Here is a 26,286-nt window from a genome sequence, read left to right on the forward strand (position 1 = left end):
GATAGCCCAAATCAATGGATGAGTTTCCCCAGAGGTTTCACGTACATCTTAAAATGCATAAGCACAGAATAGAATCTTGTTGGACCCTACAAACCAGCCTTCCCCAACCTGGTGCCCTCCACATGTTTTGAGACTTCAATTCCCATCAGCCTAAGTCAGCATGGTCAATAGGAATCCTGGGAGTCGTAGTCCAAAACATCTGGAGAGCACCAGGTTGGGAAGAAGTCCCCCACTTCATCAACTCAGTATGCTGGGAAGGACAAAAACGGCTTAATAGCAAGCCAGTCAGTCCAGACCTGGGAGATTTTATTAGCCAAGAAGAGCAAGGATCCAAAGAGCAGGTAAGTCTCAATCCTCCAATCAGCCCATCCACATCCCTAGGTTGCACAAACTGAAGATTATCCAACACATGGCCAGCTAGACTTCTGGCTACATCTATCGGACTCTGACAAAATTATGGCATCTTATCAAAATAAATGTGAGTAATTTTATCTGTGAAATGCAATGCAAATTGGTCACAGCTGCTCTCTGATCAATTTTCTTCCAAGTTGAGCCTATTGGTGCGGAATTTGTTTGCTTGAGTGTTTATGTGTTTTTTACCTGCTAAATCCAAATCTGTTTGCACCTATCTGATGCACATTAACATTCACTCTGAAAGCAAGGGTGGTAGGCAAGGCAGCTGACATCAATTCCTGGATAGCATAAACTTTTTCATGATTATGTTTTGAATGCAAATTAATATTAGGCCAAACACTTATTCCCAACCTTTTTAGATGTTTAAGATGAAGAATTATAAAATGGTGACCAATTGAAGTTTTGGGCAACACATCTGAAAAAAAAAAGCATTAAGAGGCCAAATGTGCTGGTCAGAGAATTAAATGATGCATGTTTTGGTGAATAATCCAACTTTCTGTGACACTGTGATGCTGAGAAAATAGAAATGTTAAATTCCAAAATGACAGCCCAAATCACTACATAAATAATGCATCATTTTGTGATCAGAACCATGAAAGCCTTACAATTACAAAATAGTACAAGTGTTCTCCTGTCTTGATAGGTGTGTGGGAAGAAGGAAATTCTACCTGGCCACAAACATTTCCACCTTTGAAGACAAGCTTCAGGACTGAAGGCATCAGGAAGAGCTCCCATTGTATAGGCTGGCTCCAGACTTAATCATAATTACCGAGCAGAAGAAATCAATGGGACTTGGTCATGACTAACAGAAGTCCCATCGTTTTCAATTGGTCTAATTCCAGCACAGATTAGGCGTCAGAAGTTAAAAAGCAACTGCACCAATTGTGAATTTGAGACATTTGTGGCTCACGTGCATTTGCTGCTCATGATGGCAGTGTCAGGAAAAAAAGTGGTCCACAGTTTCAGAATAATCTCACTTCCCAAATTTATATTTAAACATCAAAGCACATTTCTCCCAAGCAGGGGTTACTATTAGACTGCGTTAACCCATCTTGCATATTTCAAAGCTGGCAAGGAAATTACAGTATTCAGGCTGCCATACATATGTTTAGCTATAAAGAATTCTATTTCCTACCTATTTCACATCTAGTCAAAAAGGCCAAGCTTATTCCAAACTAGGTTGCAGTGGAGGGGACTAGATCAAGGTCTTGCATCATAAATCCTTAGAACATATGTGAATAATCAATTTCAAGAGAAAAGATCAAACGCAAACCACTTCTGAAACTTTTGTAAAACAAGCTACAGTATACAGACTGTGGGCTATTTAACAAATCCACAGCAGCCCAGAGCTATCTAAGTAAAGAAGCAAAGTTGGACTTGAGGTAATTGGCACTATCCTTTTGGCAACATCACAGTGAGCACACAGTAAAAGAATGGAGTATAAAAGATGGCAATTTTTTATCACCCCCATTAGGATCCTTATAGATAAGAAAATGTGCAGAATATTTTTATTACCAATATTTCAGTATTTTTTATCACCATATTACACCAAATCTCAACGTTGAGTACTTACCAAAGAAATCAAATGAAAATGGGTCTCTTCCACCAAAGAACTCTCTGAAGACATCATCCGGGTTCCGGAATGTAAAGCCATACTCAAATGGGTTATCAAAATGACTTCCACCTGCAAAAGAGAGCATTCAGTGTCATACTTGAGAAGTCCACTCATTTGATGGGATTTCAACCTCTTCTCCCTGTGCAGCTACCCACTTCAAAAATCTGCTCTGGATGGTTCCCCAATCCCCTGGAGCAGTTTTTGAGGATATATGTGGGATGCTGCAGGGGGAGGCAGAATCACTTCCTTCCTCATTCTGCTAATACAAGCAGTTCCATAAGCAGAAGAATTTAACTGGATGCCTTTGAGACAATTTGACTTTTCTAGAATCGTTTTCATGCAGCCCCAGAAGGCTCTGAATAAATTCCCACACTGAACTATTCTGAGGTATTTAAATCATTTTGGATTAATTTCAGGTACTGCGCAGAATAAGATTTCATAGCTCACCACAGACAAGACAAAACTGGCTGAGCTTTCAAAAATTCAGTCCGTGTATATCTAAACTGAATGTTAAAGTTGTAGTGACTAAAATGTTCTAATAATTTTACTTATTTTAAAAGAGCATTTGAACATAGTGGTTGGATCCAGGTTTAATCATACTTACTCAATTCCCATTTATTTCAATGAGTTTAAGGCCAGATATACACCAAGCAGTATATGACACTTTGAAAACTGTACATGGATTGTGTCCTGGGCCGAACAGCTGTTACTACTGTTATAAACCATTTTAAAGCAGTAGCGTAGATCCTGCCTAACATAAGTCCCATCGATTTCTCTGAGCCTGGTTCCAAGTATGTCTAAATCTCAATCCAGCCCTAAGTCTCCAATGTCCTACTCCAACACTATGTCATGCTATCTCAAACTTTGTGTTCACAGCTACACTGTGGAAACATCTTCAGTTGAAAGTCATTCACAGCATTATAAAAATAGGAGAAAGTAGTGTTAAATTCTTACATACCTCCTCCTCCATTTAAGCCTTCTTTTCCGTATTTGTCATAGATGTCACGTTTTTTAGCTACAAAGAACAGGGAATAGTTAAAACAAACTACTTTGATATCAATGCTATTTTTACATCTTACAAATTTCTATGGAATTGGATAAAGATAATCACTTGTGGGAGGTCTCCCTGCTCCACTTTGGGAGATCCCCATTCCAGCACGGACCCCCACCCCACCCTATTCAGCAGTGTCTCAGCCATCAAAATATGTTTTGGGGGGAGCTTGGGGAGAAAAGTGGTGAGAAAACAACATTCTCTTAGACCTTTCTAGGGATGTTTGTCTGGATTCAACCCATTGTATTTATCACTAACACAAAGACCTATGTAAAAACTTAATACATGTTCAATTTTAATTTATCATAATAAAGTAATAAAAATGTGCATTTTAAATGGTCCCCAAAATGTAAGCTATGTGTACAAAACTGGCTGCACAACTTGGAAAGGAGGATAATTAGATTTCGATAGGACTATTTTGCTATTCAACCCTCTCCACAGCTCAGGTATAACTATGTTTAAAAGTAGGCATCTGTTTTTAAAAAGAAAGTGAACATCTTCATGACTTAACAGTTTGAACATTAAGAGTTCATACTAACTTACAACGATTTCAAAATCCATATGGTGTAATTATTAGGGGAACTCAAAATCACAAAAAAAAGTGCAAGCTTGAGAAATCCCCAGGTATCTTCTAAGCTTGCACATTTGTGAATTCTGAGTTGGCCTAATGAAGATATTACACTACATGGATTTTCTAATTTTTCTTATGGCCAACATGGCTGCATTTATTTTAATATTACAAGGATTTGACATTTTTCATATACCTAAAGTTCATATGCTTGGGTACCAGGAATACTTATATCCTGAACTTTGCAGCTAAGTCAGTGACTGAACACTTCCCAGGACTTCAAACAAATATACAGTTTAAACAGTCTGAAGGGTATTGAAATATAAGCCAAAAATGATAGGAAGTATTGAAAGGGAAAAAAACTGTTTTAGATAAGTTTGCAGACAGAATAAAGCTGAAGTAAACAATTAGGGAATAATCTTCATACAATCTCGTTTGGATTACTGCAATGCGTTATACGTGGGGCTGCCTTTGAAAACGGTCCGGAAACTTCAACTGGTGCAAAACAGGGCAGCAAGGTTATTAACAGGGACTGGCCGGCGAGATCACATTACGCCAGTCCTTTTACAACTTCACTGGCTGCCAGTCCAGGTCCGGGCCCAATTCAAAGTGCTGGTATTAACATTTAAAGCCCTAAACGGTTTGGGGCCAGGTTATCTGAAGGAACGCCTCCTCCCATATGTACCTACCCGGACCTTAAGATCATCTACAGGGGGCCTTCTCCATGAGCCCCTGCCAAAGGAAGTGAGGCAGGTGGCTACTAGGAGGAGGGCTTTCTCCGCTTTTTATTCTTTTTATTCACTCAGTATTTTAACACTTAATTTTAACTTAAATTTAAATTTTACTGTTTTAACTCTGTATTTTAATCCTATATCAACTTTGCTGTGTGGTTTTATCCTGGTTGCGCTTTTTATACTGTATTTCGTAATTGTGTTTTAAACTGTTGGGTGTTTTACTGTGGTTTTAATTTTTGTGAACCGCCCAGAGAGCTTCGGCTATTGGGCGGTATAAAAATGTAATAAATAAATAAATAAAATAAATAAGAACCATTTACCCAATTTCTATTAAGTCTAGAATTCGGTGTGGAAAGCACAATTAGAACTCTTGTTTATGATTACTAGTAGGCGTGAGGGCTTATTTAGGGTACAAATGAAAAAAGTATGCTACACTGTAGGAGGAAACAATGGGACCTTGCTAACTTGAAAGAAATACAAGTTATCAGGTCAAACACACTTCCCTGAACGCATAACAGTTATTGTGAATAAAACTGATTTTATCCACAATAAGAAACAGTTACTATGCCTTGATAGTTGCAGCTATTAAAGATGGTGAGCAATTTATGTCCAAGGTAAGTACTGTTGTATAGTTAGGACATTGAAAGGGATTTGTTTTATATATTGGCAAAACATGTACAAAATTAACACTTGTACATTGCAGCTTACTTTGGGGTGGGGGGAGCTGAACTAGAAAGTTAGTAATATGACTTCTCATGAATCTCTATGGGACAAACAGCATAGAGGTGACAACTAATCCGACAAGAAGAAATAGAAGTTGTATAACACTTCTGACTGCTAGTTCAGATTAACAGCAGTTTTTGCTTTGGAAAATGGTATGGTCCCACCCAAATCATGAATGGAAAGCTGTAAAACTTCAGCACACAAAGCTATTTTAATGGCAAGTAATTCTAAAACAAATTTTAGTTCCCAAAGTGAAACTGACTTGAGCCAAATTTGCAGTCAGATTTGTCATGAAGTAGGAGACACATTTTAAAAATTTATTAGCGTTCATGTTATCACAAGTAAAGAACAAGACCAATGCTGGATCACACTAAAGGCCTAACTAATCCAGCATTGTTTGCACAGTAGTCAACCAGATGCCTATAAGAAGCCTACAAGTAGGACATGAGTGCAACAGCATGCCCCACTCATATTCTTCAGAAACTGGCATACAGAAGCATACTGCTTCTGATGCTGGAGGTAATACATAACAATTGATAGCCTTATCCTCCATGAATTTGTCTAATCCTCTTCCAAGCCGTCCAAGTTGGTGGCCATCACAATGACCTGGTTCACATGACATGACACCTATCATGTCTTGTATAAATCCAGCACGATGGCTTGTTAACCACAAACAACCCACACTGAAAATCCATGGCTTGTTGCTGGTTTGCTGGCTGTGGGTAATTTAAGCCATGGGCTAACATATTGTGCGAATCCGGGACACAGGTACCTTCTCAGGCGCAATCTTCCTGACAAGGCCAACCCAAAAGCCTAAGTGCTAGGTTCTGTACCTGATGCTAAAGTAGGCATATTCGTCAAACTCTAGATCAGAGCAGAGGTACAGGAAGCCATACATAGCACCAGACACAACACTCCAGTCCCAGTTTTCTAAGTAGGTGACACTGCACAGCTTTGCACATAGCCCAGTGCAGCACAAGGAAAAGCTGCACAGGCTGAAAACAACGCTTATGGAAATAATGATCCACAACTATCGCTCGGGGGTTAAACCGCACACCCTGCCATTTTAAGAGAAGCTAGCAACAATTCTGCTGGAGAGGGGGGATGTGACACCTGATTATACCACTGCCATCCCCTTGTTGCATCCATCTAGGTCCTCCTCCGAGTGCCTACTCCAAGGGAAGCTCGGAGGATGGCAACAAGGGAGAGGGCCTTTTCAGTGGTGGCCCCCCGACTGTGGAATGATCTCCCCGATGAGGCTCGCCTGGCGCCAACATTGTTATCTTTTCGGCGCCAGGTCAAGACTTTTCTCTTCTCCCAGGCATTTTTAACAGCTTTTTAACAGCATTTAACAACGTTGTTTTTAATGGACCCCACAATTGTTGTTTTTAAATGGATACTGTTGTTTTTATACTGTTTTTATGTGTGTGTGTGTGTGTGTGTGTGTGTTTTTAAATTGTATACTTTTAATGTTTACTATTTTTAAATGTTGTAAACCGCCCAGAGAGCTTCGGCTGTGGGGCGGTATATAAATGTAATTAAATAAATAAATAAATAAATCTATCACCCCCTGAAGCCCAGCCTTTCACCCACCAGGAATTCCTCTCTCCACAGTCATCAGGGCCAAGGAAAGTGTATGCATCACGGAGAAAGGTTACTACAGGACAGGAGCCCTCTGTGGTGCAATCTGAGCAGCATCGTGTCAGCAACAGACCCACAACTGTCAGATGCTGCAACCCCACCCACCCCATGCTTCATATGGAACCTGTCATAGAATGTCCTCCAAGAACTTTGGTTGAAGATACTCATGCAAAGCCAGGCAAAGAGTTCGTTGGTGGCTCTGGGAGCCCATTGCTAATGGCCTCACAAACCAGTACTTCTGCTTTGGGGACCAATAGCCCCTCTTACTCCTCCAGCACAAGCAGCCCAAGTGGGTTTCAAATGGCGCAGAGAAATCCAGACACTATTAGTCATAGGTATCAAATGCTCCTTCCCCAACATAGGATGTGGCCAGAATCCAGAAGAGCTTGAGCTGGCCTGGCATGTTTTTTAAAAAACTTTTCTTTGAACACCAGATTCCCTCCCCTATGCTCCATGAGAAAAAAACTTTTTAAAAAACCCTCCTTGGTTCCAAATGTGATATGTCTTGCGGCATGGAGGCCTGCCATTGAAATATAAGCCCAAGATCCCTTGAACATATAGAACTAGTTCTTTGGATTCTAGGCAATTTACTTTTAATCATTCTCTGTAGCTCTCCTATCACTAACATACCAGATGTACTAATATTTTTTCAAAAAAATGAAAGAACAAATAAGCTCTTCCACGAAAAGCAATTTTAAGAGATTCCTATCTAGGTCATTTGTACCTTTGGGGCTAAAACATGTGATTTCTATACCAGGTCAGCAACAAGGTAACAGGAACTAAACAACCATCTATCTTCTAACTACCACATGTTAACCAGCTAAATTTAAAGAGGGAGTCAAATAAAGCAATGATGATTCCATGGGAGAATCCAGAGACAGAATATGTGTGAAAAGAAAGTATTTGCGATGCTTGACATGCTGAAGCCAAAAACAAGATCAACACAAATGGTAATTTCCAAAGTCGTAGAAGTCACCAGTCTCTGCAGTAGGGTTCCTCTTAAGAATAACTGATGGTTTTCCATCCTACTACTCACCATCTGATAAAACCTCATAAGCTTCAGCTACTTGCTTAAATTGCCTCTCAGCTTCTTCTTTGTTATCTGGATTTTTGTCAGGGTGCCACTTTAATGCTAGTTTACGGTACCTGAAATGAAAAGGGAAAGATATTGATCTCTATAAGCTATTTTGTTTTAAGACAGACACTGCATCCAAAGTGTCTAGTTTGCAAAGTCAGGCACATTCCATAAATGGAATGGGTCGTATTGTTTAAACACGGATGATACCGCTCCCTCAACTGTAGCCCCATGTACTCTTCAAGAAAGCCTCTCCCAAGGGGCAAGACCTTCTGGAAAGGGCTGGCATGATGCTACAATGGGAGGGGGGATTTGGGAAAATTAGGCAGAGGCAATTTGCAGGGTATTACATTACGAATTATATATACAGATAAATGGAATACATGAAAGAATACTGAACACTGTCTCTTAAAGCATTTTTTTATATTTTAAGTGTTAGACTTAAAGCTATTTATTGATACTAAGCTCTTATTTTAATTATTTTATCAGTCAATCAATATAAATTAAGAGGAAGACAGCAAAAACATAGTACAGCATAGCTAAGTAGAGGTATTTTTTAAAAAAACATTCTCCTTTGAAACTTTTTTACAAATGCCAATGAACTTTTCCTCTTCATTTCCTGTTTATCGGTAACCACAGATTGCCATGATATCCAACTTGGCAAACAGTTTACTTTTTTCCTCCGAACCGTGATATCTAGTTGTGGTTTGGAAGGCATTCACTTACCATAGTTTACCAATTCACGTATCATGGCAGACTTAAAAGTGTCCTGATTTTAAGGAATATTTTTGCAACATAGGTTTTTCCCCTAGGAAATGCATACAGTATGCACATCAGAACAGAAAAATACAAATTAATCTCCATTAGGTCTTTTTAAAAAGCCAGCTCAAATACCATGGGTAAAAATTGGCAAATAGTAAAGGTTTTGCTCCTATTGCAATTTATTTACTCATTGCATTTATATCCTGCTGTTTCTCCTCTAAGGAATCCAGGGCAGCGTACATAATCCTTCTCCCCCTCTCGATTTTATACTCAAAACAAGCCTGTGAAGTAGGTTGGTACTTACGCTTTCTTAATGTCTTCTTGTGAGGCATGCCTATGCACTCCTAGAACTTCGTAATAATCCACCATGTTTATCGTTTCGATAGAGTCCTGCAAAAATAAGGCATTATTTTAATATTAATACTGCAGATTTCTATTGAAAAGGAAAGCTCTGAACACTGAAAACATATTTCTTAATCAGATTAACAGCTAGCCCCAAAACTTAGAAGACGAAACTTCCACAGCTAGTTTTCAATACATCTAAAAAATCTAGCTTGCTTCACCAGAATTTCTTCCAAAACCTGTTTGAAGGAGCCCTTCTACCTTCAGGCACAGAAAGGCTGAGGAGAAAAGCAGAACTGCCTCCATCGGTACCTCTCAGAAAACAAAAACTGCTGCAATTGCTCCACTTCCTAATGGCTATGAAATAATTAACACCAACCTTAACAAAACTAGAGATCACTGTTATCTCTCTTCTGGTTCTCAACTGTACTTTCATGCTGAGGCTGTTCGCAAGCAACAACAACAATCAATTAAAAAACAATGGAGTATCATGCACAAGCGGGAGAGAACAGGCACACTGCCCAGAACACATCCACATCTTCAGCTTTTACTTAGCAATCCACAATTGGCTCCTTCATATGCAGGTTGCTGAGCATGGTATCTGAACTTGGGACTGCTGGGTTGTTTAGGGGCTAAACAAACTAGTGGTTAATCCAACAAACCACAGGTTAATTGCTAGGTTGTTTAACCCCTAAACAAACCATTAGTCTGAGTTTGGACATCATGCTCAGCTGGAGCTGATAGTGGGTTAGTGATAGTATAAGTACACAGGAAAAGACATGTGCTACTGAGTACACATTTTTCAAGGAGTCAGCCACAGTCAATTGCAAACTTACGCTTGCCATTTTAATAGACATAAACATTTGTTTAAAGTTGCCTCCAGTCTATATGCTTTATTGACATTCATGAAACTGGAGTTATAAAAACATTTTAATTATCTTTTCAGATAAGGGAATGCTATAATGCAACGTCAGCTGAATTTGCACCAGACATTGAGGCTTTGTTATGAAAACTAGTATTAAATAAGGCAATATTGTAAAATGCATATCCAGGAAATTCCATCAAGGAAGCAAACCAGAGAAATCTCAGTCCAATTATTCAGTGACTAACTTGTTCCGCAGCAGGTTGAGCAGCACGTTGAGCAGTCACAATGTATATGAATGGTAAAAAACAGATTTTAGAAAAAACTATCTTATTTTATGAAGCTTTCTAAAAAGCGTTACACATTTAATACCATTTTAAAAAATTACGGTAAACAGTTCCTTGTACCTTGCAAAAATGGCTTGAGGCTATTTATAAGCAAAACCAGAAGTCTAAGACAGAAGCAGTTAATTGTAAATGTCCCATTTTGTGCCATCAAGAAAATCCTTGTTAATTGCTTTATTAGAATTTAAAACTGCAAATGCTTTAAGAAGTCAACCACCATTGCCGTTAGGAGAGAGTGAAAAAGAGCAGTGGGGAATAATGCCATTCATTCAGTCCTAACATTTAGTCTCAGTTGTCATCTAGTACATGTGGGATTCAATTATAAATTAAGACCACCATAGTAGGCAATAAAGCTAATGAAAACTTCTGAGTGAAAGAGTGGACACTGGTATGCAGCAGTAATTACCATAAGATTTATGGACTGAAAGCAACATTTAAAACAATTACATGCTAGGATTTAAAAATTCCATTCAACAGCTTTACACTTACATGGTTTTGATTTTACACAACTGTTAAAAAGGTACTACAAAGCAATGCATATTGGAGGGGGAAATTGCTGTGCATTCAAATGGAGTTTTTTTGTTGTTTATTCGTTCAGTCGTTTCCGACTCTTCATGACTTCATGGAACAGCCCACGCCAGAGCTTTCTGTTGGCTGTTGCCAGCCCCAGCTTCCCCAAGGTCAAGTCTGTCACCTCCAGAATATCATCCATCCATCTTACCCTTGGTCGGCCCCTCTTCCTTTTGCCTTCCACTTTCCCTAGCATCAGCCTCTTCTCCAGGGTATCCTGTCTTCTCATTATGTGGCCAAAGTACTTGAGTTTTGCCTTTAATACCATTCCCTCAAGTGAGCAGTCTGGCTTTATTTCCTGGAGTATGGACTGGTTTGATCTTCTTGCAGTCCAAGGCACTCTCAGAATTTTCCTCCAACACCAGTGTTCAAAAGCATCTATCTTCCTTCGCTCAGCTTTCCTTATGGTCCAGCTCTCGCAGCCATAGGTTACTACGGGGAATACCATTGCTTTAACTATGCGGACCTTTGTTGTCAGTGTGGTGTCTCTGCTCTTAACTATTTTATCAAGATTTGCCATTGCTCTCCTCCCAAGAAGTAAACGTCTTCTGATTTCCTGGCTGCAGTCAGCGTCTGCAGTAATCTTTGCACCCAGAAATACAAAGTCTGTCACTGCCTCCACGTTTTCTCCCTCTATTTGCCAGTTATCAATCAAGCTAGTTGCCATAATCTTGGGTTTTTTGAGGTTTAACTGCAACCCGGCTTTTGCACTTTCTTCTTTCACCTTTGTCATAAGGCTCCTCAGCGCCTCCTCGCTTTCAGCCATCAAGGAAATGCACAACCATGTGTCTTCTATATGCTGGGTTGAATCCAAAGGAGTCCTTTCATTTGCAAATGGGGCTAGAATCCAGCAATAAGTAGGAAGATGATTTTGTTGATTCGCCCTTTCCCCCACCATCTCCACACAATTCCAAGAGGATCCTCTAATTTTTCAAGTTTTTAAAGGGGCTAATGCACCTGAGAGCATCACATACCATGAACAGAACTCCAGATCCAACCCAAAGTTCTTTTGCACAACGTGTTTTCTAGATAGAGGTTTAGTACAACCAACAAAAACATGCATTAACAGTTCCACCTGCCAGTGACAAGTGCCTAGGCCCTTGCAAGGATTCCCAGCAGCTTGCCAGACTCTGTACTGCAGTTCAAAGAAAAGCAGCAGGAGTTTTGCCTGTCCTTTCGTCCCTTCAGCAAACTGTATCATAAGTGAAAGAAAACTGTTTCTTCTAAGCCCCTTGCACCTGCAAGAGAACTTGAGATAGTGTGGGGGAGAGGAGGTATTATTTAAGGCATTTATTTCTTGCTGGCAGGCTTAACTAAAAGATACAACACAAAAGGAAATAAGTGACGAAGAATGAAAAGGAAAACAAATCCAAGCACCAAATCTTAAAGGTACAGAGTTCTTACAACAATCAGCTTAATGGAAACAGTTCCGGGAGAGCAATACCCAAATGGAGCTGGTCTCTCAACAGAGCTGATGGAGTGGACCTTACTTCCCACCTCTCCCTGAGCTGCAGCCAGTTGAATGAGAAGGGGAACTAAATGAGATGGGGAACTGAGCTGATGGACTGCCCCCTGATCTCTCTCTCTATATATACAGCAGGCCGATGGAATGGCTTCTAGCAGACAACTGTTACAGAAGATTAGGTAGGTGAGCATACTGAAATGTATGGCACAGTAGCAGCTACGCCATATTGTGCCACATACTAGTCTTATTACAAATACAGGAAAATTCTTTCATCAGGATTTGTTCCTAATAATTCAAACTGTCTTAAAAAGAGGACAAGAAGAACCTGAATAAAGTTTGTAGAACAACACTGCCACTGAGAATTGAGGCTAAGTTTGGAGCAATGAAATTGGATATGCAGAAATGGCTGTTGGGCACTTGAGAATTGTGGACACTCCAGCAAGACATGTTTAACAGTGAGAGGCAGAGTCTTGCCTCACTTATACAAATGTTTCAATAAGATAAAGAACATCTGGAAAAACTTCTGCTATTTCTTCCGTTTTCTAAACTTCTGGGCAAGCAAGAAAAGACACTGCCTCTTGCTTAAGCCCTCCAGGGAGTACAGAATGCTTGGAAGAAAGGATGTTTTTTCACTTGCTCAAAGGTTTCAATAAAAAAAAACACACAACAGGAATTTCTCCAATTGTTTCTAGCATTCTCCAAAGTTCTGCATAAGTGGGAAAAGAAGTTTGTGATGGTAGGAAGAACAACCCTTAACAGCCTATATATTCTAGTCAAGAAGGTGTATTTTATAAAGTAATTAAATCTGTTTTCTAGAGATTGACAATTTAGATCTAGGCTGATGTCCATCATTCAGTTTATCCCAGTGCTAAAACAGATGCCAACTGGATTGCTATCAGTATCAGACAGCATTAGGTATTGTGTCCAGTAACCTGGCAAGCAATACACATTGGATAACTGACCCAAGATCCTGCCAAAAATGGGAATAAGAATCACAACACACATGAGAGATTTAGAATTTAAAGTTGTCTCTTCATATAATCTAGAGTTTATAAAAACACAAAATCCAATAATACAAAAACTGATGTTTAAAGAATAGCAGCATCAGTTCAAACTTCATATTGTAATTAACACCACACAGCTACTCATAGATCAACTCTCCATAAACTGTTTAGTGATCAATATGGCGCCACTTTTAACCAGCACCAAAGGAAATAACCACACAAATTTTGTCAATATTGATACAAATATATCAACAGGATTTATCTTGCACATTCTTAATACATCAATAAATCACCTACTGATATTAGAAGATAAGCAAATAATGTGAGGCTCCAGTATTAGAATTTAAGCCTATGCGGCAGGGTCTTGCTATTTACTGTTTTACTCTGTACAGCACCATGTACATTGATGGTGCTATATAAATAAATAATAATAATAATAATAATAATAATAATAATAATAATAATAATAATAATCTATGTTAATAATCTTAACTAGTACATGTGCCACAAACACAAAATAACTAGAAATATGCACAGGGTAACTCAAGCAAATGGTTTTATCCAGACTATCCATCAAGTTACAACTCATAATATGCATATATGCAGCATATTATCGTAGAACTAAGCATTTGTAAAATTGGCATTTTTTCTAGCCTGTCTTTAGAAGAGGATAGGAAAAATTACCCTTTTATACATTTAGTACAGTAGTGAAATTTTCTAAATATTTCTATTGTTTCTGCTAACACAAGTAAGAGGCTAAATACTGGATACTTATGACATGTAAAAGTTTAGATACAAAGACCCCAACATAATAGCTAGGTAGACTGGGTCTATCCTATCAAGTAACAAGGTAGGCCAAGCCTGCATGGCTCCCCTGAATTCCATCCCTGGTTTGTTTATAGCAATATTATTCTATCCTAAAGCAAGAATACTATGGAGTCTTAAAAAGAACTCAGGTTTTGCAAAACATTATCAGGTTACTAGCACAGAGTTCTAAGGTTCAATCAATCTTTATTGTTATGGATCAATCATGACCAGCATCAGAGTTCAAAGGTGAAATCTTTCAGCTGGACCCAGAGTTCTGCTCAAATAATGGAGTAATATCAGGGCTTGCCTCTTCCTTCAGTTTCACAGAAGTCTGCTCCAGAGGGTTGTGGAAGACGGTGCTTGGGGGCTGCAGGGTGAATTGGCATTAATTTCCCCCTCCATTCACATAAGCCTCAGCTAGATCCAGGCTCTTTCCATTTTCAAGTCACCACTAGATCCAACCTTTTGAGTTGAGCTCCATCACATCTTGAGTATTTTCACTGCGGAAGTATGTACTTTATGAACAACTTGCAAATGGACTTGGCTTTACCCTTATAACAAAGCTGTCAAAGAAACTTTGCAGCTGTCAAAGTCAAACACATTGTGCCCACTCCGTCTGAATAAAAGCACCCCTGGGCACAGTCCATGCCATAGTGCACCCCCAGAGTCCCCTACGTCCACTCTGTTCCCCTGAGGTGCAGCTGTCCTACAGCAGCGAAAAATAAATAGGCATATAACTAGGCCAACTGATCTCCTGTGGCTTCAAACTCTACCCACTGCACAGCTATGTACTGTTAGGAAACTGACCCTAGTGGCTGATGATGTTACTGCAGGCTTCAACCACATGAACACATGAAAAGAAAAACATAAGGCATTTTAAAAACCAAATAACCCTGAGATGCACACCCCTTGGGTCTTCTTAGTATGCATACTAAGGTTTAGGTTACACTGTCTTGGTGCTATGGTGCTGACAGACACACATACTGATATCTTTTTATTATATTATAGATGATTAAAGAATACATGAACTTTGTCAAGCAAGTTAAAGCATCACATTCTTTTCCTTTAAACACTGATTTCAGCTGGAATTAAGTGCAACAAAATTCAGTCTCAATCGAACTTGTAAAGTGCTTCTTTTGAAGACATTTAGCTAATTGTTCTATGGCGTTTTTGATCATGTGGCCTCATGACAACTACATCTTAAAACAGGTTAATTTTAATTAGCTCCTAAATTATTGTTAGGCAAACCACTAACAAAGCAGCATATGTTGTAAATCATCTCAAACTTGAAGAGTCAGGGTATAATTTAAATACCCCCTGCTCAGCTAACACACTTTAACATACAAAATATCCTGCTTCTCATGTTCTATGTTTGTAAAAAGGTTTAGTTCTCAACATGAAAAACAGTGCTATTGTTATTTTAATCTAGGCCTTTACCAGGATCCTGAGTGTTCTGGGACTCTTGCATATTTTGAACTGAGCTCAGAGAATCTGCAGTGTTAAGATGGCTTGTTTCTGCAGGGAAAAGTACAGCTTTATTAAGCAAGGTGAAATGTAAAAAGGCCTTTTGACTGATTGTGTATTGAGACAATAGTTGCTGGGCAACAAGATACTTGCTCCTGCTCTGAACTCTGCCTCTTCTGCCATTTTCCCCCATCACATCAGAGCTAGCACTGGAAGCTTCCTTGGAACAGCCTTTCCACATTTATTCTTTAAATCGTTGTGAAAAGCTAAGCTTGGCACCCTTACAGGAAACTTTGGAATCTTTCAAAGCACTGTTACAATGTCTTGTTGATCCTTCAACCATAACAGCTTTTTTGATCTTGAAGTTTGAGCTCTAGCCTTCTAATTCTGTCCTGAGTAATTCTAATCCTAACTGCTTCATGAAATCCTGTATTACTCAGTTACAAGCCCAAATTCTAGAACTTCCACATTTACGTTGTTCCAACAATTTAAAAGGGCATGGTTTGACTAGTATGTATATTGATGTTTGGTAGAACACATGTTATTATATGTAAAAAGTTCACTATCTTCAATTTTAAAAAAAAAGAACCTTAAGTAGCAGGACCAGAAAAGACTTAACTACCACCATGAGTTCACTAATGGGATGCAAAGCAAAAGCGGTGAGAAGATGGGAAGCAGCACATTCATGCTTGCTTCCATATTGCTCCAAGAACCCATGGGTTGTCTTTACATGCAGACTGGGTCACTGAACTAGATAGATGGCAATGGATTTTGCTCAAGATGGCTCCTTAAATTCAATCCCAAAACCAAAATATTCAGAAATTAGAATAAAGGATTTGCAGAAGCCTTATTTTAAACAAGCTATAAACTAGTGAGGAGGAAATAATAATAATAATAATAATAATAATAATAATAATAATATATTTATTTCTTACCCGCCTCTCCCTTTGGATCGAGGCGGGAAACAACATTAACACAGGAATCAACACACTTTAAAAATTCTTGATTTTACATTAATCTGGGTAGGCCTGCCGGAAAAACATAAACAAAAGCTTGACCAATGTAGCACTTGCCAAATTACTACTTCTGGACACTGAAATTCAAGTCAAAGACTATTTTCCATTTCCGCTATATCAAAATTGTTTATATTGAATACAAATGTTAGTTTAGTGAGAAATATAGTTTGTATATTTCTCCATCCTGCTCAGATTTTAACCTTAGCCACTGTAGAAGGCATGGAAAATAGCTGTACAATATGGCATACAAGGATTTCCACTATGAAATCTGTAGTGATATCACACATATTATTCAAAGCATACATTTTAAGTAAATACAGTATCACTCTAATATCCCTTCCGAGGGTGCTTAATCTCCTTCATTATGATTTTAGAAATTTCTAGGAGGGCTGAAAACATTTCAAGATGACCAAAAATTAGATGTTGCCACCTCAGAAACTGCCTCCAGGCTAGTCTTGCTGCTAGTCACACACTGGAAGTAACAATTTCTTCCAGAATAATTTTGCTTTATTATAATTAAATTTATATCATGACCTTCAACTAAATGTTACTAGGGCAGCTTACACAAAGTTCAATCCCAACAATTTCATATATGATAAAAACATTAAAACAGCAACATAAAATCATGCAGAACCCACCAGTCCAGCTGCTCTATTAATTTAATTTTTTTCTGCAAACTTGATTTATTCAGCAACCATTGTTATTTTTAATACAGATTACACTCCCTTTAACTAGTTGTATGAAATATTTCCAGTTGCCAAAATATTTTGGAAACAAATAATCTGGGAAGTTCCAGCTTTACAGTATAGCTCAGTGTTTCAAAGATTTCTTAAATGCTTTGAACTTGAGCACCCACTTCTGAACTTTCCATCCCCTCTAACCCACAAGGGGAACAAATGTTAATTCTCATGTACAGGTGTGCGCATCTTGCAGGTGTATGCGACAATCTGCAAAATGAGGTATTAATCCAACACTTCATTAGAAGATTACAACAAAACATCTGAGCGACCTCCTTCTAAAATCACATACAGAGAACTATAATTAGAACAAAGCAACAACTCTTCCTGTGCTTTTCTCTTTGTAAGCCAAGTTAAGATTATTTTCACTGGACATCAGATGAAGGAACAGGGAGGAAGTCACTCTGACAAATCCAATGTGAAGGTACAGTGCCTGCAAACCTTCAAGGCAGCCAGGCCTTGGCTGGTGGTGGTAGGGAGGCTCCACGCATTTTGGCATGTCATCTTTCTCTAGACCGCTCAAGTGTCCCATGCCTTCTAAGGAAGGATTGCCTTACAATTTGAGAACCACTGCTCTAATTCCTGACTTTACAGAAATCAGATATACTATATACAAGTATATATTTTCTACAGATCCTCCAAAATCGCCTTTAAAAAAAGTATCTAACGAAGGGATTGTTTAACTCAGTTTACTACATACACCTTGGGTTTCCAACATGGTGCCCACAAACATTGTCACCCCCTGAGTCCTGCTATGCTATCCCATTCCCTCTACACAAAACTACTTGATATATTTAGGAAAAAGAAAGCAACTAGCAACATAGGAACCTGTCTTATATCATGTCAGACCATTAGTTCAACTAGGTTGGTATTGTCAACACTGACTGGCAGCAGCTCTCCAAGGTTTCAGACAGGATTCTTTCCTAGCCCTACCTGAAGATGCCATGGATTAAACCAGGGCTTTCTGAATACAAAGCATGCACTCTACCAAGTGGTCTTCCACACCTGTGCTACTCTTCTACCTCTTTGCTGCACACCCATTCTGATCCGACAGTAGGCTTGTAAGCTGATTGGAGGAGAAAGAGAAGTACTGGTAGTGACTGAGCTGTGCCTGTCATGGATCAGAGAAAATAAATTATGGTGAGAATGGAAAATGGAGTGGATAGAACCACAGGGGGTGAAAAAAGGAGCAGAGAGCGCCATGAGGCAAGAGTGGAAAATAAAGTGAATGGGACCATGGGAGGCAAAAAAAAGCACAGAGGAGGCAAAGAAAATCAAAGACATGGGGTAAGAGAGAACACCAATTTGGAGGGGGTTGGGCTGTCTGTCACAGAAGGAAGCTAGGGGTTTAGCTGATGAATTCCAACCAAGTACTCTCAACCGTGCTTTGTTAATGTGCCAAGTATTCATCCAGTTATCTTTGAAACCTTAAGGCTTACTACTTTCAAAAAATCCCCCTTCCCAAAGAAGTTACTGTTGCGTTTTCTACACATTTTACATCTGCAGTTCTAACAATAGTCTATGGCACTTACTTCCAAATAATCATGCACAGGACCACAAGCCTATTCCTCAATATTATTTTCAAACAGCACTTTCCGGCCTCAATTCAGACCATTTGGTCACTGCACCATTTTAAAAAGACAAAAATCATTACAGAATCATTTTGAGCAAGCTTAATTGTGTTAAGACAAACATGTTCCCTGTAACTGCATGGCAGACAGTAAAAATCAAACTAAGGAAGAATTTAGAGAGAAATAACCCCCTCCCCCAACTAAAAACATTACATTGGCAGTGGCTGGAACTACTACGATCATTAATAAATTCCACGGTTAGCCATGTTAGCCAGTTACAGCAAATTAAAAATCAAAGTGCTATGGCGCTTTAAGACTAACAGACTATGGCACAAGCTTTTGTGGACCAGAGTTTATCTGATGAATCCTGCTGTTGCCCATGAAAGATTATTCCCCCAGTAAATCTGTGCAATAAATAGAATTACATTGATAGTTTTTTTTTCTTTCTTAAAATTACTCTTAGCTACAGTAGATTTCTTTTTGAGGGGAAAGTAACTAAAAATAATCTGGTAGCCTTTACGACTATACAACGTGAATATACCCGGTCACTACATTCAACATCTAAGGTCCTCTTCCGGGTGCCTACTCTGAGAGAGGCTCAGAGTGTGGCAACGAGGGATAGGGCCTTTTCGGTGGTGGCCCCCAGACTATGGAATGATCTTCCTGATGAGGCTCGCCTGGCACCAACACTACTATCTTTCCGGCGCCAGGTTAAGACTTTCCTGTTTGCCCAGGCATATGGCAAATCACCCACATTTAGTTTTTTAACGGTTTTTAATGCTTTATGTGTGTATGTTCTGTGTTTTAGAATTTTAAATTTTGTATACTTGTTTTTATCTCAATTTTAGAATTTCTGTAAACCGCCCAGAGAGCCCTGGCTATGGGAGCGGTATATAAGTGCAATAAATAAATAAATATAAATAAATATAAAAATATAAGTCCCCCCCTTGATTTTGTTTTGTTGCATCAGCAAAAATCACTCCTCTCGATTTGAAGGCCACTTTCCCCTCACATTCACACACACAGCCGCCTCCACCACGCATTCCTAAGGGGCATCATTATGCGTCTCAGGGGTCCTTTCTCTTGCTCTAATGAGGACAACGAAGGCGCCAAGTGTGCTTCTACCCAGCCTGCCTCCCCGGATTAGCCCCTGGAGAAACTGCGTCCAACCAGGTCCCTAGGTTGCGGCGGCGGCAAGAAGAACGAGGAAAGCGGGGAGAAGGGAAAGCGACGCCCAGCCGGAGAGACCTTAAGGGTGAAGGAGGAAGACACCAGCGACCACAGGACTATCACAGGGAGGGCGAGGGAAGATGGAAGGTTAACACGAGCCAATAGGGGATCACCTCCTCGGGGGGGCCCTCAGCGCGCTTTAGCCAATCGCAAGAGAGCTCGAGACGTAAAAGGATAAAGGGGGGGGGGAGAGAAGACGACGTCCCCGTTGTTTAGAGGCCCAAATCCCCTCAGCGCTGCCGTTTTCCCCCACCCCATACCCCGCCTGCCTGCCTGCCTGCCTGCCTGCCTTTCGAGCGAAGGGGCTCCGTAACGGCTCTTCCCACCCTCGAATGGCCGCTCACCCGCTATCCTCTCCTTTCAGGGCCAGCGACTGCAGCGCTCTGCTCTTTTCTTCTCTCAGCCCGCTTCCCTTCCCGCTCTCTGAGCAGCAGCGGCACCAGCAACACTGACGGCAGCGACCGTTTCTCTTCTTTGAGGGCCGCAAACAGGAAGTACGTCATACGTAAAACGCGGAGGGAAAAACCGCCGTTGGCCCCTCCTCCGTAGAGCTACAAAAAGTCAAGAGTAATATAATGGGTAATAAAATGGGATTTCTCCACCACCTTCCGGCCCAGGCCGCTCAGGAGAAAGCTGTTAATACGAAGCAATGGGGAAATCCAGGATTGGAAGCGTCCGTCCCGAAAAACGAAGTGTAGCATCCAGAAATAAAGCTCGTGGTCTTTCTAATTTAGCTTTAATTCCATCTGAGGAAAAATATGTGTGTGAGGTTTTTAAGGGCAGAATCCTATGCACGTTTAGACGGGGGGGGGGAGGAGGAGTCCTAGCATCCCCCAACCAGCTCTGCTTCTTTAAAAACCTTTTTCCTGTCTAAACATGCATATGATTGTGCCCTAATCGTCTAAAAGTGCAGCTAAATGAAGCTCAAAGGTTTTGCATGCAACAGAGCACTGGATTTGGGCTGGGAGCAGGTCTGAGAGAGCAATTTAGACCTTTGCTGCAACCTAAGAGGAGTTTAGGCTAGAAAACCAAACTAACCTCAGACCCACCTCTGCCCTGGGCTTTATCACAGGGCTGTCCTTTGCCTCGCACCAACCAGCGGCTAAAGATTAGCAGCACTGGCGTACATGGCAGGGGTCGTTGGATGTTGCTTTACCAGGCAGCAGCATGGAGGCCCTTTACACCTCCAAAGCACTTTTTTTAAAAAGTTCAAAAGCCAGAGGAGGCTGATGGCTCTTCTGTCAGTGGGGTTTTGAATCCACTCTGATTTTCAGTCAGAACCAGACAGAACTCTGAAGGACCTGTCCAAGTTGCTGAACCACCACCACCACCGCAATATTGGTTTCCGCACTTTGGATAGCTCCTTTAGAGTTCTGACTGAAAGCCAGAGTGGATTCAATGCCCCACTGACAGAGGAGCCACCAGCCACCCCTTGGTAAAAACTCAACAAAAAGCTCATCGTTTCTTGAAAAATAAGACCTGATTTAAAAAGAACGTGAACTCCCCTTTCTCTGCTAGTTTTTTGGTTTCTGGGTAGGCGCGCTGCCTCCCAAACAAACTTAAGGTCAAATCTTGGATGTCTCCATTGATTTCTATGGAGAGCCCTCACTTCCGCCCCGGGGAAATAAAACAAAAATGGCTTCTTCAGCAGTGTGGACCTGGGAATTCCCTTTGCATATGATGCGATGCGTCATTCTACATGTTCTTGTCTCTGTGGCCGCCTCCCGAAGAGGGAAGCAAAGAGCGAGAGCAGGAAGCCTCAACTCTCGGAGGCGGTGACTCTTCCGGAAGTTTCTAGAATAAGTTGTTCTCCCCCACACCCGGCCCCTATTCTCAATCCCTTCCGCCTCCCAAAGAAAAAGGATTCAGGTGTGCGCGCCACCTGGTGGCTGTGAGGTTGTTTTGCGTTGTCAAGGAAATGGCAACAATTCGATATCTTTGGTATGGTGGTGGGCAGAAGGGAGGCTTTGATCTACTGGTAGATTTCTGGAGTCTTTGTAGTAGATTGGCAAGGTTTTCTCCCAGTTATTCACCAACAGCAGAAACAGGATGACTCGCTCCTAAATGCCCATTCCTGGAACAGGTGGACCTGGTGACAGAGGTGCACATGTTGGTAACCTCCAGGCTTGATTTCTGTAATTCCCTGTACTTGTATATCTAGTTTGGGAACTCCAAGTGGTGCAAAACATGGCAGCCAGGCTGGCCTCTGGGACATCCTGCAGAGACCATACTACACCAGTTTTAAAATCTTTACACTGGCTCCAAATTTGTTCCTGGCCAAAGGCCTTTCATGAGCGCCTCCTCCCCTATGTCCTCTGAGAATTAACTGCTGCAGCTGCCTAATGTGAGATTGGTGGCTACATGCCACAGGACCTTTTCCTTTGCCACCCCCTTATTTATTATTTTATATTATTTATTACATTTTTATACCGCCCAATAGCCGAAGCTCTCTCAGCTGTGGAATGACCTGCTGGTTGAAATGGGCCTGCTGACCTCTTTGAATGTTTTTAAGCGGGAATTAAAGACTGTTATTCTGGTTGGCCTTCCCTTTTTAGAATTCGTATTTCTTTTTTCTGATTGTTATACTGCTTCTAGGCTGCGTTGTTTTTATTGTAGGGTGGGTTTTTGTAATTGTTTAAACTGTTTTGTTGTCGTTAAACTCTGTATGCTCCATAGAGTACTTTGTATATAGGCGGATTATAAATTGAATAAATAAATAAATAAATCATAGTGCTGAAATGAAGACAAGTTAGGGGCAGCAGGATGTTTGCGTGGAAGGCCTGTGAACCGCTTTTGTTTTCCGTTCCAAAACAGTGCAGCTCACAGTCCTTCTACACAGAATTCTGAGTCCTTCCTGGGTTCGGGATTCTTTAATTCCAAGAGTATGTCTTTTGCACCAGGTCAAACAGTGGATCCCACGGTTCTAGTAAAATAAATAAATAAAAATACAAAGTATAGCTTCCAACCCTGAAATCTTTATACATGAACATATACGTGTTACAGCATATGTTAATGCTGCAGTACTAAGATTGTTTAGACAGGAAGATGTCCTACAACTCCCAGAAACTCTGATGCTGGTTGGGGAATGCTGGGAACTGTAGGACTTAAGTAATGTATCTCCCCCCCTCCCCCCAAAAAAAGTCAATGGAAAGAGGAACCCAGCCCCTCTCTCTCCTGCAGAAGCCTTGTAATTTAGCTAACTTGTTCTTTCCACACTGAGAGAGATCTTTAGCTGAAATCCAGCATCCTTACTTGCTTTCTAAAGACAACATTGTAAAGGTAACCCCCCAGCCCCCTCTTTCTCTCAGTAAAGGGCTTCCCATACAAGCAAGGAAATTACCTTGGTCAATTTCACACACACACACACATACACTGCTTTCCCCACACTCCTCTTATCCCCCTTTTTTGTCCTTTTTGTAGAGCTGAGCTCAGTTAGGAACTTCTGGAGAGAAAAAACAAAACAAACGAAAGACATGCACACACAATGCCACTGAGGTAAATGTAATGATGAAGGTGCACCCAAGAAGGAAGTGAGGAGGTATAAGGCTCAACTTCCCAAAACAGAATTGCACACATCAAAGCCACACTCTATCAAAAGATGGGAAAGTAGCAGTAAGGCACATTCACACGTGTGGAGTTGCAATGCAGTTTCATATTTGTTTTTAAAATTGGATTATTCCATTGCTGGGAAAACCCTATGCCAATTTCTGGGAAAATACAGGCAGATTACAAAAAGCATGACTGTAATACACTCACTACTTCCTTCTTCCCTGTGGCTGTATTAGGGAGTCATTAACCTTTGTTTCACCCTAACAACACAGTGTAAAGGTTGAGCAAGTCTTTCCTTGACCTGTACCACCGGATTTAGCATGGACCCAAGCCAAGACAAAAGGGCTCAGGAACTGTGAGGTAGAAGACTTTATTAAGACTAAAGGTAGGGAAGAATAACTAAATTACATGGGATGGGAAGAATAACTAAAAGTTGAAACATGCATAGCATAAAAACCCAGTAATGGATAAAACAATAACATCTTAAATGTGACTACTCACTCGTAACAGTCCCCCCCCCCAACACCATGGTTCTCTCCACATCCTTTGACAAAGACAAGACAAGAAGTTTGGGGCAGGTCCCCAACTATATACCTTTTCTCCTGTTTCGTCTTGCCCTCCCCCCTCCTTCCTCAGCTTTAGCCTATTACCTATTACAATACTTAAACATACACATTTACATTATCACAAAAAGAAATAAAAAAAATAACATACTACATAATATTGAAATGTTGAATACATAATATCTTATCTAAATAACATAATCAAAATTAACATACAAGTGCACCCCCCACCTCGGGATCTCATTCCTGATTCCAAAATCTCATACTTTCTTCTGCTGGTGGTTTCCCACTTCCCTTAGAAAACACAAATATTAGGAACTGTTTCCAAATTCCTTCAAAATCATTTGATTTAGCTAAACCTCTTCTCCATTTAATATTACATGTCAATTTATCATTAATAGCTATATCCCATACTTCTTTATACCATTCTTCAATAGAATATTCCCCTTGAATCTTCCAGTTCCTAGCTACAATCAATCTTGCTGCAGTCAGCAAATTCGTTATCAATTCCTTGATTTCCTTTTTACATTTTAAATCTTCAAATAGTGACAGTAATGCAACTTTTGGTGTTTGTTCTATCTTCATTTCCACAATTTCTTCAATCTCCAAAAACACCATCTTCCAAAATTTTTGAACATAGTTGCATTCCCACCACATATGTAAATACGTTCCTTTACCCCCACATCCTCTCCAACAGTTTGCTGATTGCTGATTATTTATCTTATTCAATCTAACCGGAGTTAGGTACCACCTCCATATAATTTTAAAATAATTATCTTTTATTCTTACTGACATATTTCTCAACGCTCTTTGTTTCCATAGTCCCTCCCAGCCCTGTTGTCCTATTTGTACATTCAAATCTGTCTCCCAAACCATTTTGCCCGAATTATCCATCAACCCTTTCTCCACCAGTATTCTATATATTTCATTCATCAACCCTTTTAACACTGTTCTTTTCTCCCTATCATTTTCTTTCTTAACTATTAATTCCTCAAACTTCGTCAATTCTCTACAATCTCCGTTATCTCTTACCCACTTTTTAGTCCACTGTTCTAATTGCCAATAATTTAACCAAGTTAATTTTTTATCTTTAAGGACCTCTTCCATATCCTCTCTTATATTATTCCACTTAAGCATTCCCTTAATTCCATTTTATTTTTTTCTATTAAAACTTTACTTAATCTACTCTTTAATTCTTCTGGGAAATTCTTTAACTTTATTACCGGTGACAAAGGGGAGCTGCTCGGAAGCAGCTCCCCTTTATATTTACTCCAAATTTCCCAGTGAGACCTCAAAAGCGGGTTATCTATACTTTCTACCCATTTTTTTCCCTTCCCTAAAAAATACATTTTCCAGATTAATCTCTATATTACTTGTAGTTTTATCCTCCATCCAATCTAATTCTCCTATTCCTGTAATTGCCTCCACAATATGTCTTAATCTGTTAGCTACATAATATAGTTTAATATTTGGGAGACCCAATCCTCCCTTTTTTTTTACTTAAATACCATTTACTTTTATTTACCCTCGCTTTCTTATCACCATTACAATAATTATTTATAATACTTTGCCAACTTTTTATCTCTAATTCTGAAATTTTTATTGGTAGCATCCTAAACACAAAATTAATCTTTGCTAAAATCTTCATTTTTATTAATGCTATTCTTCCAAACCAGGATAAATTTAATCTTTTATATTTTTCCAATTTTGCTGAAATTTCTTTTTTAAACACATTTAAATTCTCTTTCTCTAAACTCTCTAACTTCTGCGTAATTTTTATTCCCAAATATTTAATCTGATTCTTAACTCTCATTTCTCTTCCCTTTTCCTCCCAATCCTTCTCTTCCTTTTTAGTATAATTAAACAGCATCATTTCTGATTTGGACCAGTTTATTCTTAACGCAGTAATATCCTCAAATTCTCTCAATTGCTGTTTAATTCTCCCCATCTTTTCTATTGGATTCTTAATAGTTAGCAGCGTGTCATCTGCAAACATATTCAATTTAATTTTTTTCATACTACCTATTCCTTCAAGCTCCTCATCTTCTTGTATTGCATTCGCCAATAATTCCATTACTATTACAAACAGGACCGGCGAGAGTGGACATCCTTGCCTTGTCCCTCTGGCTAGTCGTATCTTATCCGTCACACCATCATTCACTACCACTACAGCTGTATT

General features: G+C 39.8%; 1 protein-coding gene across 1 annotated transcript in view; it reads right to left on the reverse strand.

The window, feature by feature from the left end:
- Positions 1-20,474, reverse strand: part of DNAJB6 (DnaJ heat shock protein family (Hsp40) member B6) — a 71,133-nt gene extending 50,659 nt beyond the window's left edge. The window contains exons 1-5 of the mRNA XM_063125975.1: positions 20,340-20,474; positions 8,888-8,973; positions 7,783-7,892; positions 2,988-3,044; positions 1,988-2,098 (exon numbers count right to left, since the gene is read on the reverse strand). Of these exons, the coding sequence (XP_062982045.1) occupies positions 1,988-2,098; positions 2,988-3,044; positions 7,783-7,892; positions 8,888-8,952 (343 nt within the window). The 5' untranslated portion in view covers positions 8,953-8,973; positions 20,340-20,474. The remainder of the gene's footprint in view (positions 1-1,987; positions 2,099-2,987; positions 3,045-7,782; positions 7,893-8,887; positions 8,974-20,339) is intronic.
- Between the last annotated feature and the right edge of the window lie 5,812 nt (positions 20,475-26,286).

Source organism: Elgaria multicarinata, chromosome 1, assembly GCF_023053635.1.
Source record: "Elgaria multicarinata webbii isolate HBS135686 ecotype San Diego chromosome 1, rElgMul1.1.pri, whole genome shotgun sequence".
Taxonomy (NCBI): Eukaryota; Metazoa; Chordata; class Lepidosauria; order Squamata; family Anguidae; genus Elgaria; species Elgaria multicarinata.